Source organism: Ochotona princeps, chromosome 25, assembly GCF_030435755.1.
Source record: "Ochotona princeps isolate mOchPri1 chromosome 25, mOchPri1.hap1, whole genome shotgun sequence".
Classification (NCBI taxonomy): domain Eukaryota; kingdom Metazoa; phylum Chordata; class Mammalia; order Lagomorpha; family Ochotonidae; genus Ochotona; species Ochotona princeps.
In genome coordinates, this window is record NC_080856.1 from 16,692,758 (window position 1) to 16,706,285 (window position 13,528).

The 13,528-nt window shown below is 39.2% G+C and overlaps 1 protein-coding gene across 1 annotated transcript in view; it reads left to right on the forward strand.

Annotated features, from left to right (window-relative positions):
* Positions 1-13,528, forward strand: part of COG5 (component of oligomeric golgi complex 5) — a 254,069-nt gene that overhangs the window by 138,271 nt on the left and 102,270 nt on the right. Inside the window, exon 8 of the mRNA XM_004598593.4 lies at positions 12,118-12,283. Coding sequence (XP_004598650.2) covers positions 12,118-12,283 — 166 coding nt within the window. The remainder of the gene's footprint in view (positions 1-12,117; positions 12,284-13,528) is intronic.

The following is a 13,528-nucleotide window of genomic DNA, read 5'->3' on the forward strand; positions in this document are numbered from 1 at the left end:
GAGAAAGTGTGTGTGCTCTTTGCTGTTTCTTCTACAGAGGTACTAATCCCACAGGATCACCTCTCAGCACCAACTGTTGATCTTTCTGAACCTTAATGACCTCCCAAAAGCCCCGTCTCCACATGCCAACACACGGTAGTTAAAGTGTGCATTGTTGGGGAACCAAGCATTGAATTTATAATAGCATTCTAAACCCAAATATGAATTTCACATTTGGCACTATTTTTGGAGTCAGTTATTTTTAGAAACAGTGATGTATAATTTTGATTGTGCGTATGCACATATGTAAGTCTTGCTTATATTGCCTGCAGAAAGTATTACATAAATGAAGTTTTATTTAAGAATTTAAATATCAATTTGAATATTTAATAACTTAAAATTTAAATATCAAGTTAGTTGATGTGATATATTTTGTTTAAAACAAACTTTTAGTCATATAACCAGAAATCTTTCCTGCTATATACTTTATCATAATCTGTTAACTTCCTGTGATTTATCTTAGAATTTTTAATTAAAACATAATCAACATAGAAATAATGAATTTTCACAGAGCAAACAAATGTGGACACCAGCATTCAGATTCAAAAAGTAAAATCTTGCCAGCAGCCCACACTGACCCACATTCCCTCTCTCATTTGATAAGTTCTCCTAAGTAAGTCTTGTACCATAGTTTGAGAGCCAATTTTATAAACATCTGGATTTGTATCCCGTGTTTAGGAAGCTCTGTCAGGTGTCATGTTAGTGGGTTTGGGTTATTCAGGTCTTGCATATTCTCTTCTGTACTTGGAGCCATTCTGGTAACTCCTCCTCTCCCCACTTGACTTCCACTGTTGAAGTCTCCCTGTCACCTCTTCACAGGGCCCAGCTGAACTCTTTCCTTTAATGAATATTTGCTCACTCCTGCATCACTCCTTTCCCCCCTTCACACCCAAGTCCCTGCTCCTCTCATATGTTTACATGTATCCTTCCATTTCCACTCTCATCACAAAGTGTTTTAGTTGATAATTTGTTGTCTTTTGTCTCATGTGACACCATACATACTGGCAGGAAAATTCAATATTTGCTGTATTTTTCTGTTCCCACTTGTACGTGATCAGCATATAGTGCATGATACATACATTAAATAATAAAATCATTTTAAAAAGATTTATTTATTTTTATTGTAAAGGCAGATTAATAGAAGGAGAAACAAAGATCTTCTGTCCACTGGTTCATTCCCTAAGTGGCTACAATGGCAGGAGCTGAGCTGATTCAAAGACAGAAGCCAGGTGCTTCTTCTTGGTCTCCCATGCAGGAACAGGTTCCCAAGGCTTTGTGGCATCCCCTTCTACTTTCCCAGGCTACAAGGAGGCAGCTGGATGAGAAGTGGATCAGCTGGGACACGGACAGTACCCTATGAAATATTGACTCATACAAGGCAAGGATTTAGCTGCTAAGGCATTGCTCTGGGCCCCGAAATCATTGTTTTCATTTTGGTTTGGGTGTTTGAGTTCACATAGTCCATTTCCTTCATATTACAGATGAGTGAACTATAAGCCAGAAATTTATTTTAATAAGGGCTTCACAAAAACCAGTGGCCAAAATATGTGCTATTTGTCACTGATGAGACAATGGACTCCAATGTTCCATATTTCTGAAGGATGTTAGTCATTTACATTTCATAGATAGGCGCCGTTTTTCCATTTCCAAGTTTTCTGCTGCTCCAGTTGCAGCTCTGACTAGAGGATTCTGTCATCCATTTCTATTCTCTCACTCCCACTGATGCTGTTCTTTATTTACCCCCTTTGTGATTTATGGCTTCTGTCTCCTCTGTTGTTATTTATCACTTCAATTCACTTTGCTGCTCAGAAAGGTTCCCATGGTTATCCATCTCAGAAGCGTTCCCATCTCCAGTGAGAAGGCTTGCTGGCGCCTTGGCTTCATCTGAGTGTAAGAATTCATAGTCACCTTGCTTTCTTCAATCCCACCTACCCTTGTCTGCTCAGTCCCCCAAATCTGGGCCGTGCTTCAGAAATATGGAGGCTTTGTTCCCTCTCTCTTGCCCGTTTGTAGTCAGTCAGCATCCACTTCCTTTTTATTGTCTTAGAATGTCTTGCATCTTCCTGTTTGTTCTTCTGTATCTATTTTCTTTGCAACTCACTAGTTAAGCTATTTTCCCCTTGGCTGGTGGCAAAACCAATTTCATCATTTTAATCTCCTCAGACAACAGTGTAACATTAAGGAAATATCAATGATTTTGTAACACCAAGCAAATTTTCAATGAATGACATCCAAAGCTTTCAATGACCACATTCACAGTTACTATTTTGAAGTTGTTTTATTATTTTCATGTAGACAACACTGCAGACAATAAAGTGTATTTTGCTCTCATTTCTTTGTGTGATTTTTCCTTCAGCCTCCTCAAAAAAAAATACTTATCTTCACATGAATAAATGATTTTTATTCTGCAAAGTCTAGCAAAGTCATATAATTGAGAGGTTTCCAAATGCCAGTTCTCAAGGAGCTGCCAGGCTGACTGCATCAGAATCATTTGAAGAGCTTTCAGAAATATAAATAACCAGTCCTCAATCTGGTCCAACTGAACAAAAAAATTCTGAAATTGAGATTCTGTTGGCTATGTTTTTCTAAAAATCTGCAGCTAGCTTTGAGACTCTTTTTGTTTAGTGTCATTATAAAGCATTTTTTTAGTTTTAGTTTTGATATATAACTTGGCATATTGAGCATAATATATAATACTTGATAAATCTATACATTGTGTCTTTAGTTGAGACTAATTTGCAGGAACAGCACCTCAAATATTAGCATTGTTTTGTGTTGAAATAGTTAAAAATTCTGTTGAGCAATGGGTGTTGTGATGCAGAAAGTTAACTATCTGCCTGGGATGCTTGCATATCATTTCTGAGTCCTGCCACTCACATGGGAGGTCCAGATAGGCTTCTTTGGCATGTTCAGTCCAAGCTGAAAGATCCTGGAACATAGGCAGAGAAAGGATTCCATGGAGACCCAAGATGCAGGGAGTGGCTGGGCTTACTTTGGTTATATAAGCATCTTCTTGAGAATTGTATTTTGGGGTCCCTGTGGACCTCCTAGACCTGCCTCCCAACTGCCATAATTGGACTGTGTCACCATCTTAGTGCATTTTCTGACTTTGGAATTTGTATATTCCTGTGAGCTGGCGAGACATACCTTTTCAAATTGTAGCATTAACTGCAGTCATCGTACTGTGCATTAGAACACCAGAACTTGATGTCTTAATTCTAGCAGCACCTGTTGCCTAAACTTCCTCACACGTGCTGCTTCCCTCTACCACTTAGCTGTTAGTAACCACCATTCTGCTTTGGAAGTTTACAAGAACAGTTTTCAAGACTGCACATAGGGATGAGATCATGGTAGTTTTTCTTTCTGTGCATTGGTTTATTTTACTTAACAGAATGTTCTCCAGATTTTTGCATGTCATTTCAAATGATAGAGTTTTATCTGTTTTATGACTAATATTCCATTTTGTAAACGTATCACATTTTCTTGATTCATCTGTTGATGGACATTAAGTTAATTCTGCATCTAGGTGGTTGTTGTGAATAATGCTACAGTACAGCTGTCTTGTCAACAGAGTGAATGTGTTTCCTTAAATATGTGCCTGCCAGTGGGATTGGTATTTTGTGAGGTAGCTCTATTTTTTTTTTAGCATATTAAACTGTTTTGGAAACTTAAGTGAAATGTGTGTATTTCCTCAGTAAAAACCAGAAAATGACATGGCTAAACAAAACATTTTTAATGACCCCCATATGTATTTGGAAAATTAAATTTAGTTTTTAAAATTTCACCCCTAGATAACTAAAAAACTAGATTGTTTCATGGTGAATTATGTTAGACATTTAAAGAAGAAATAATAGTACAATAATATATCCCTTCAGAAAATAGAGGAGGATAAAATGCTTCCCAATTAATTTTAAGAGTTAGCGATCAACATAGCCCTGATATCAAAGCATGATGAACACAAGAAAAAGTTATACAACTATAGTCGCTAATTAATACAGGTAGAAAAAATTCTAATTGAATAACTATACAAGTCTAGAAAAAAGTAAAAATAAATTACTAGATTTTTCTTTTTTTATCCATTCTTATGAAATTCAAAAGTAAGCATTTCAGTCAGGGGAGAGAAGCACAGAGCTCCCATTCCAGTTCACTCCCAAAGACCCGCAGTGACGGACTGGGTCAGCGCGGATGCAGAAGCTCAGGAATGCAGTCCAGTCTGCCACGTGGACAGCAGGAATCCAGTTACCTGAGATGCCAGCAGTGCCTCCCCTGGTCTGTGTTAGCAGGAGCCAGAGTCAGGAATCAAAATTAGGTAACTTTGGCGTGAACAGAGATGTCGTAACCAGCAGGCTAAATGTGCATTCAGAACTTTTTGTAATTTAAGAGCATCTTTTAGTCCAATCTATTCAAGGATCCTTTGGGCTTTCTATACCTGGATATCTGTATATTTTCCATGAACTGGAAATTTTTCAGTAATTATTTCATTAAATGTATTTTCTGGCTTCTTTTCCCCCCTTGAGTACCCATAATGTATATTTGAATGCTTGATAGTGTCCTAAGATATCAAAGCTTTCTTCATGTCTTTTGATTTTTTCCCGTCTTGTGTCTGGCTGGATTGCTGCATTCTGCTATTTAGTTTTCCAATCGTGTTTCTAATTTCATTTGTTGAGATTCTTAGCTGCAGGATTTCTGATTATCTTTTATAATCTTGTCTCTGCTGAATTTCTCATTCAATTTAAGAGTTGTCTTCCTAATTTCACTGAATTTCTTATTTATATTATCTTGTGCCCTTAAAGGAAAAGTTTTATTCAAGTAAATATCTACAGTTCTGTTTAAATCATCTTTTTGAATCATCAATAACTTGTTCATTTTCACTTATGTGTTGGTCTGATGTGGCAGAGCTCCATTGAAGTCATTGTGTTTTCCTGTATTGTTTCTATTGCTGTGTATGTGGTGGTTCAACTGCCTTAGCCAACTTTATAAGATATCTTCATGTTAAAAGACCTAGTTGATTGGATATGCTTGCATTGTCTTTGGTTCTAGGTGGTATTGTGTCTGTGTAACTTCTTCGCCTATTACAAATGTTGGCAGATGGCTGAGTATCAGGGATGTGGGGATGAACCGCCAATTGAAATATAGTTCCCTTCCAGTTCTGAGTATGGTACATCTAACTGTGAATATGGTACACCCTTTAGTTTTCATTTTTCATGTAAAAATGGAGCCAGCTCTTTAATCCTGGATAGGTATAATCCAGTGTGCCTGGTGGTAGGGTGGGGTACCTGTCATTGTTTGAGGACCACATGCGACTAAGGTGGGACAGTTGTTGGTGTTCATGGGCTACAGATTTTATTTCCTCAGGCTTCTGAAGGTTGACCTGCTCTGATAGGTCTGCCCAGCTTCATCCTGAAGAGGAGGATAGGTGGGCAGGGCTCCATAACTGATGTTCAGGCCTACAGGGAACCTGACTTCTTAGAATTGCTTGCCCGGCTGTTTCTTGGGGCCACAGGAGATAGCACAGGGCTGCCCAGTTGCTTCCAAGATCCTGCTGCTGCCACTGAGGAGAGATTGTTCAGCTGCCTCCTGGAGTCACGGTGGGTGTGGGTACCAGAGTGTTTATGGAACTAGGAGATGGTGGTCTAGGCTGCCTGACTGTTTGGGTCCCTGTGCAGGCTGAACAGATGAGCGTATATAACCCAGGTTCTTCTTGGGACTGTGGAAGGATGTAGAGGACCTTTTAACTGATTCATAGGAGCTCCTAGAACCAGCTGCTGGATGTCTCACAGAACCTTGCATGGGTGGGGTCTCAATACAGCTGTATAGCAAGGCCTTTGTTTAGGGTACCGCATTGGTTGGGCTGTTCCTTGGCACTTGTAGTGATGTGGTAAGCTGGCAGCCTCCCACCCCCCAGATTGGGCTTGATGCCTGTGAGGGCTGCACGCTTTCCCAGTCATCAATGCCTTAGGTGTCTATGGAGTGAGTAGGGACTCAGGAACCTTGTGCTTCCTTTTTCCCAGCTGAGTGAATAGCCATTTGGTTCAGGGTGGGTCTTGAGAAGCAGGATAACCTAGCTGTGCTTGGCTTTCCCCCTCGTGAGGCTGTTGAGTACCTCCTTGCTCTGCCGTGAGTATCCTGTGCTCGCTCTCCTGCCTCCACCTCCCAAGACTGGAGTCTTCCTTTGAGTATCTGACTTACAGTTCCCAGAAGTTCCAGATTCGGTCTGTGGGTGCTAGCCTGGGAGCAGGGACTGTGGGGCTCACAGTGCTGCTGGGCCTGCCACTAATGTGGGAATGTAAGTTGCCTTCTCTCTCCTTAGCAAGTATCGCTCTTTCACACTACTGCTTGGAGTTGGGGGGGCTTGTTTGGAATGCCTCTTTGCTTCCTACTTTCTTGAGGGAATCTTGGTATTGTACTCAAACCTGATGGTATAGTCTGTCAGCCTGGCTTCCTCAGCCCTTGTCGAGGCAGCTGCTGTGTAAGCAGCAGTTCACAGGGCTGTCTCTGCAAGTGATGATTGGTAGAAGTGCCATCTTGTCGTGACTCTGAAGTTTTATGAAATTGAGCCGCACAAGGTGGAGCTGACTTTCTTGGGGTAACACAAGTAATATTAATTACATAACTTGTTTCAGTGATAAAATTGAAATGGTAAGAACAGATTCTTAGGAAAGAGAACAAAAGATGTTCTTTGCATTCTTACAGGTTTGGAAAAGTAAAACGTGATCTGAGAACCAATGTTTTCTTTTGACTCGCATACTGAGTACTCAGAATTATAAATGTGTTATCTCCGTAGACTTCTCAGCAGCTTCACCAAAAATGTATTGGTAAACCAAATTACAGAAAACAAAGTCTTGTGCGTTTCTCATTCATTCACTCTTCAGCTGGTAATTCGTGAATGACAGCCTAGCACGTGTGATGGATATGAGGTATGCTGAAGTGAACAAAGGAGACATGGGATATCCCCTCAGAGATCCTAAAGTCTGTTGAGGAAGAATGTATGAATGAAGTTTTGTGAGTGAAGAAGTCCAGAGTCGCACAGCCCATGTACTAAAGAGCTTGACTTCCATCCAGGCCCGTAGTTTTACACTGTGTCATGATGCGTGCAGAGCAAGGGAGAGGTTGCTAACGTGTGCTTTGCTTCTTTTCCCACTCTGTAGTGCCAAATCAGTTACAAGGAATGTTTCATTTTCCCATTAGGTTGGTACTGTGATTTTTGCCACTGTGCAGATGGGGACATTATCATAAAGTGGGTCAGTAATTTGCCTTGGGGTTTGGCTGCCAAGTGCCAGAGCTTGGATTCTGATCGAGATCTGACTTTAGAGCTTGTGAAATGGGAATAACCAGTGATAATACTAGAAATACACACACACACACACACACACACACACACACACACGTCACTTGGTAAGACTAGTACATGACATTCCCAACAGACTGATGTGGAGAACAAATTTCTGTCATCAGGGATACAAGGCGCTCTAGCAACAGCTGCAACAAAAGCTACAAAGACAGCAAAAAGGCATTAGGGATCATTTCATACCAGTAGGTTGGCTAATAGAGATGAGATTGACAAATTTATGAAACAACTTACTAAAAATAATACTAGGAAAGCTAGAAATAGATTTAAAAGCAAATAGTTTTGTTTCTGTTAGTAAGTTGAATTTTTTCATGGAGAACCTACCCTCAGAGCGAGCCCCAAGTTCAGGTCTCTTCACTGGGGTGTATCCTTCCAAATATCAAAAGAAACAAGCAAACTAGTGCTATATGAATGTAATATGAGAATTGAGGAAGAGGAAACATACTTACCTGCTTATTTTATGAGGTCAGGATAACTTTGACGTCAAAACAGGGACATTGTAAGGAAAGAAAATTGCTAGCTGTCTTTCTTCAAATTAAGTGCAGAAATACCAAAGTAAGTGTTAGTGAAGATAAGCCAGGAAGGTGGAAAAATGAGAATTCATCACGACCAACATGACTTAAGAAGTGTGATATGATTTCTTCATTAAGGGGGTATAATTGATCATCTCATTAAATGCAAAAAAAACCCCGTAACAATAAAACTCAGCATCAGTCTTTGATTAAAAATGCTCTTGGCAGACCAGGAGTAAAACTTCTTTGATTTGATAGAGTATTTTCACAAACCTTAGAAGTGAAATATTTGGGACTTTTTTCCCTGCATTTAGGAATGACACAAGGACCTGCTTTTCCCACTTGCATTGAACATCGTATTGAACATCTCCTCCAAAGTAATAAAAAAAAAAGCAATAAAATATATGAGAACTGGAAAGAAAGGATATTTCTTTAGCAATAACATGGCTATGTATATATTATATATGTATATTTATAAATAAAGCCACAATAATCCACAAAGTATTAGTATAGCTTAATTTTCAAAATTTGTTTTGAAAATTTCTAGAAATTATGTGAAAATCAATCTCATTTTTAATGTCAACAATAAAATATTTTTAAATTACCATCTATAATGTCAACAAGCATCAAATGTATACAATCCAAATTAAACAGAAGCGTATATAAGGATTCCTTAAACAAAACTCATTCACTCTTAAGAGAACCTAAAGAAGATCTGAGGGTGGCATTTGGAGCAGTGGTAAAGATGCCGTGTGGAATGCCCACGTCCTTTATCGAAATGACTTTGAATCTAGCCATATTCTGAATTCTGGATTCTTGCTAATACGCACAACACCATGGCAGGCGGCAGGTGATGGCCTGAGTAGCTCCGTCTGTGACGCCGCAGCAGTGGCCCGGCTGGAGCTCCTGGCCGTTGCCTTGGGCTCGGCTTGTCCCTGGCTGTTTGGGGCAGTAGGTGAGACAGCCTTTTCCCTTACCCTCTCCCAGCTGGTTTTTCTCTCCTAATTTTATTTATAAGTTTAATGCAATCCCAAAGAAAATTTCTTTTCTCCCTTAAATGGGAATTGCTAAGGAAACTGCAATTTTTATGTAACTATTAGAAACATTTAATAACCTCTAAAAAACTGAAGAAAAATCAAAATAAAACTACCAAAACATAATTTAAAGCTACATTAACTTACATAAGTGAATTAACGTAAGGATATACCATTGGTAGACTTAATCAGAAATAAACACATAAAATACAAAGGCGGAAATGGGGTTACAGGAAGGTTTTTGTTGCTTTTTCTTTTTTAAGTAAATTATGCTGGGTCAATTATGTACTCATATTTTACAGAAAAAAGCACAGATCTTGCCCTCTTTCTCAGATTATTCAGAAATTAATCCCAGGTAGAATGCATATCTAAATGTGGAAGTTATGATTGAGACATCCTCATAAATATGTACAACAAATATTTTTTAAACAGGGTACCAAGATTGCTAATCATGTAGAGTAAGATTGACAATAAACAATTTGTATAAATATATAAATGACAGAAAGCAGCCATGTAGAAAAACAAACAAGATAAGTATACACTTCACAAAAGAATATGTGCAAGTGGGTAATTAACATGCAACAAGAGATCATGATAGAAATGCGGGTTAAAACTACATTGTTCCTTCAGAATACCTGAAATTAAAAGGATTGATTAGTTTGGAGCAGGTCTGTTAGGTACCCACAATTTTCATAAATTACTTGTGAGGATATAAAGTGTTACAAGGGGTTAGGCAGATTTTGTCTATACATACCCAGGATACAAACGCTTTCTGATTCAGCAGCGCTACTCTCAGCCAGCAGGAATGCAGGTGTTATACACGTTCACTAAATGCTGCGTGTTAGATGCTCATGGTAGTCTTACAAGACTTAAAAGTATAAGAATTTCAGATGTGTATCAGCAGTAAATAAACTGAGGTAAATTTCTGCCATGGAAAACTACACATGCAGTAACATGGATAAATTCCACAAATAAGATTTTAAGTGAAAGGAGCCAAGCACAAAATAATACATCTGTTGTAACTGTAGTAATACGATGTTCGAAAGCAGAGGAAACTAATCTGTGGTGTTAGGAACTAGAAAAGTGATACTTAGAGAGGTGCAGTTTGAGGATCCAGAGAGCGTTCAGAAGTGTTGATAAGACTTGGTTTTATGATCTAGCCAGTAGTTATCCAGATGTGTTTTCCTTGGTGTAATTCGTAACGTTGTGCTTGTAATCGGCATGTTCTTCTGTGTGCATGTGGCTTTAAGGATTTTGTTTTAAAAATCATTATATTATCTGAAGAATGATGCATTAAGCTATGAATGTGAATAATTAGCACAAATTACAAAGTGGCCCTGTTAATTGGCAAGCTTTAAATTACTCATAGCGTTATAAGTATTGTAATTTATGAATGTTGCTTTAATACATGCTTGTTTAGTAATGAGCTAAATAATGCGCTATTGTGCATGTGTCTGCTTTTTTAAGATTTATTTTATTGGAAAATCAGATTTACCAAAAGAAGTAAAGACAAAGAGAAAGATCTTCCATCTGCTGCTTGACTTCCCAAGTAGTTATAATGACTGGAGCTGAGCCAATTCGAAGCCAGGAGCCAGGAGTTTCTTCTGGGTCTCCCACATGTGTGCAGGGTCCCAAGACCTAGGGCCGTCTTCTAATGCTTTCCCAGGCCACAAGTAGGGAGCTGGATGGAAAGTGTAGCAGCTGGGATACGAACTGATACCCATATGGGACCCCAGTGGATGCAAAGCGAGCCCTTTAGCCACTAGGCTACCACACTGGGCTCATTATAGTGCAATATTTTGAAAATCTTTTGGAAGTTAGTAATTTTTAGAGGGGGGATTCTGGAAGCCAGATGTTCTCAGATGTTTTTTTTTCAGTTAGCATACATGTAAACCATTTGAAGTATACATTCAACTGTTAAATAACACCTAAGCTATGGGGTACATGTCAGTTCTTTTGTTTTAATATGTACGTACATATGTTATTTGACAGATCATCGGAGCAAAAGGTCTGGGCCAAGTTGAAGCCATGTGCCAGAAACTCCATCCAGGTGTTCTGCATGGGTGGCAGGAACCCAGGCACTTGAGCAGGGGGCTGGATTGAAAGTGCAGCTGAGGCTCAACCCCTCTATTCTGTTAGGAGATGCCTGTGTCCCCGGAGGTACACTCCAACTCTCTGCCCAGGGTCATTGAATTGAATAACAGACATTGAATCACACATGAAAAGAGGAGTTTCAGTTACTTCGACCTGGAAGTAGGTGTTGAAATCCTCCTTCCTGCGCGGTAACTTGGTCACTTACTTGCACAGACTTTTCTGTGTGTACCTCTGACCTTAGTCTGCTCGCGGCAAGGGTGTCCCCTGGTCCTCCTCGCCTCCGCCGCTGTCAGCTTCAGTGAGCTCCAGACATTGTGCTGGTCCTCTCGCAGTCTTTCTAGCATGCTTCTGGCAGTGGTGTCTGGGCACCTGTTTCCCCATGTACTTCGTGGTGTCCACTCCCAACACGTCCCACGGAGATGGCTTTCTCTGACTTGCCTCTCGAAGTGTCTGTCATTCTCCATTCTTGCTCCCTGCTTTACTTGTTTGTGGTACGTAGCACTGCTGGTATTCTGTTCCATCTGTGGTTTTATATATTTCTCCATCAGTGTAAATTCCATGAGGCCAAGGGCTTCCTTGGCTTTGTTTCACTACTGAGTTTGCAGCACCCAGAACTATATATGGCAAACAGTAGACACTGTCTACATACTTGTAGTGTTAGCGAAAAGGCGGATGAATAAGGTGTGTTACATGTGTGGCTCCAGCTGCATGGCTCAGGTCTCAGTGAACTCCTGCAGAATCCACATGCTGTCTGAACAATTGTAGGATTGCTGTTAATTCTGCCTGGTTGTCCTTATAAGAACTTCTGGTAAATCGGAACTAAGTTCAGGCATGCAACAGATGCCTAAATTTGTTACTCTCCAATAAAGAAAGAGAAAGAAAGAAATAGCTTCGTAATATGCATAATATTTAAATTTGTTTTTAATGAAATGTGTAAAAATGTTTATTGCAAGTTGTCTTTTATAATGTACTAATATGGTCAGAATCACTCAAGTGCACTTGAAGTTACAGTTTTCATGGTTTTATTTTCCTGTTTGTGTTTCTACCTGCATCCCACCTTTTTTTTTTTTGTTTTGTTTTTGTTTTTTAGAATCCAACTCAGGTGGGAACAGCTCTTCAGGTGTTTCATAATCTTGGAACTTTGAAGCATACTGTTAGCAGCATTGTGGATGGATACTGTGCGACTTTGGAAGAAAACATCAATAATGCATTAGACATCAAAGTTTTGAGTCAGCCTTTGCAGTCAGCTGTAAGAGGTATGCATGTGGCTTATATTTAGCTTCTTTATTTATTTATAACTGAGAAGTCCTTTGAATAGTATGCGAAACGTTCACGTCTCAAAGCAATCTAATGACTCATTTTTTAGTAGACAGAAAATGGAAGAAGAAATTATGTTTCAGAACTTATTTATATCTTTTGTCAACTCAATCAGTGAGTTGAGCTGGCCAATTGGTACATTCAGAACTTCTAGATAAAGATCTATAAACTGTGGAATCATTTAGTTGAGAGGAAACAGATGCAAAAAAAAAAAAAAAAAAGAAGGAACAGAACATATTTTTCTTCCTAAAGTTCTTATCTTCACACATGTACCTCTTATTGGCAAGGCAAATATTTTTTTACCTTTGATAATCTGGACTTTTTCTTAAGAAAATTCTGATACTCACAAATAAGAATGATTGACTACGGAAATTCAAAGCAATGATACCTTTAAGGACATTACAACCTTATGAAAGTTTGAAGAAAACAACTAAAGTAGGTCCAGTGAGGAGAGGACTCACTCTGCTCTAGCAGTTCGCAGTCCTTTCCTGACAAAGGATGCCCCACGGGGGTATCACATTTGTAACACACATCTCTGCAGAAAACGGGGAAGACCACATGTTCTATGGACTTCTCTGGCTCGCTCCAGCTCCTCCTCCAGCTGCTTGTCTGCTGTCTGTCTGCTGTGCTGTTGGCACAGAGGAGCTGCCTTCTCTGGATGAAGGCTGGAGACGGGCTTCCCAGACTGTTGCTTCAGCAGGTGCCCAGGCTCTGCCTTGTTGTTGATTTCTACCCACATGCAATTGTGCTGTTGTCTCCTACTGAAAAACGATCAAGATACATCTGTCTTGACTCCATTTCTTTATGTAATTCTACTGTCCCTGCATTGTTTGTTTCAGTCTGAGAAAGAAAAAAATCCTCAAGCTGAAATCTTAATGTGCTTAATGTCTTTGGCTTTTTCTTTCCCATTTTTTATGTTGAAGGCACTCTGATCTTCAAAAGTTTGTACTAAAGAATAAATGAAGTAGCCAGTATGGAATTAATTGTAGCTCATGATGCATGGCTAATGCTAAAGAATTATAGCCATTTTTAAATATCCTTAGTATATAAATGTGATCTTAAATAACACTAAACATGTAGCTCATAGCTAATTTGTATTGATTTTTTTTAATTAAGAAAATCTTAAGTCTCAAAGAGATTTCGAAAGATCAGCCCTAGTGTCTGAATGGCTTTGCATTAAAGAC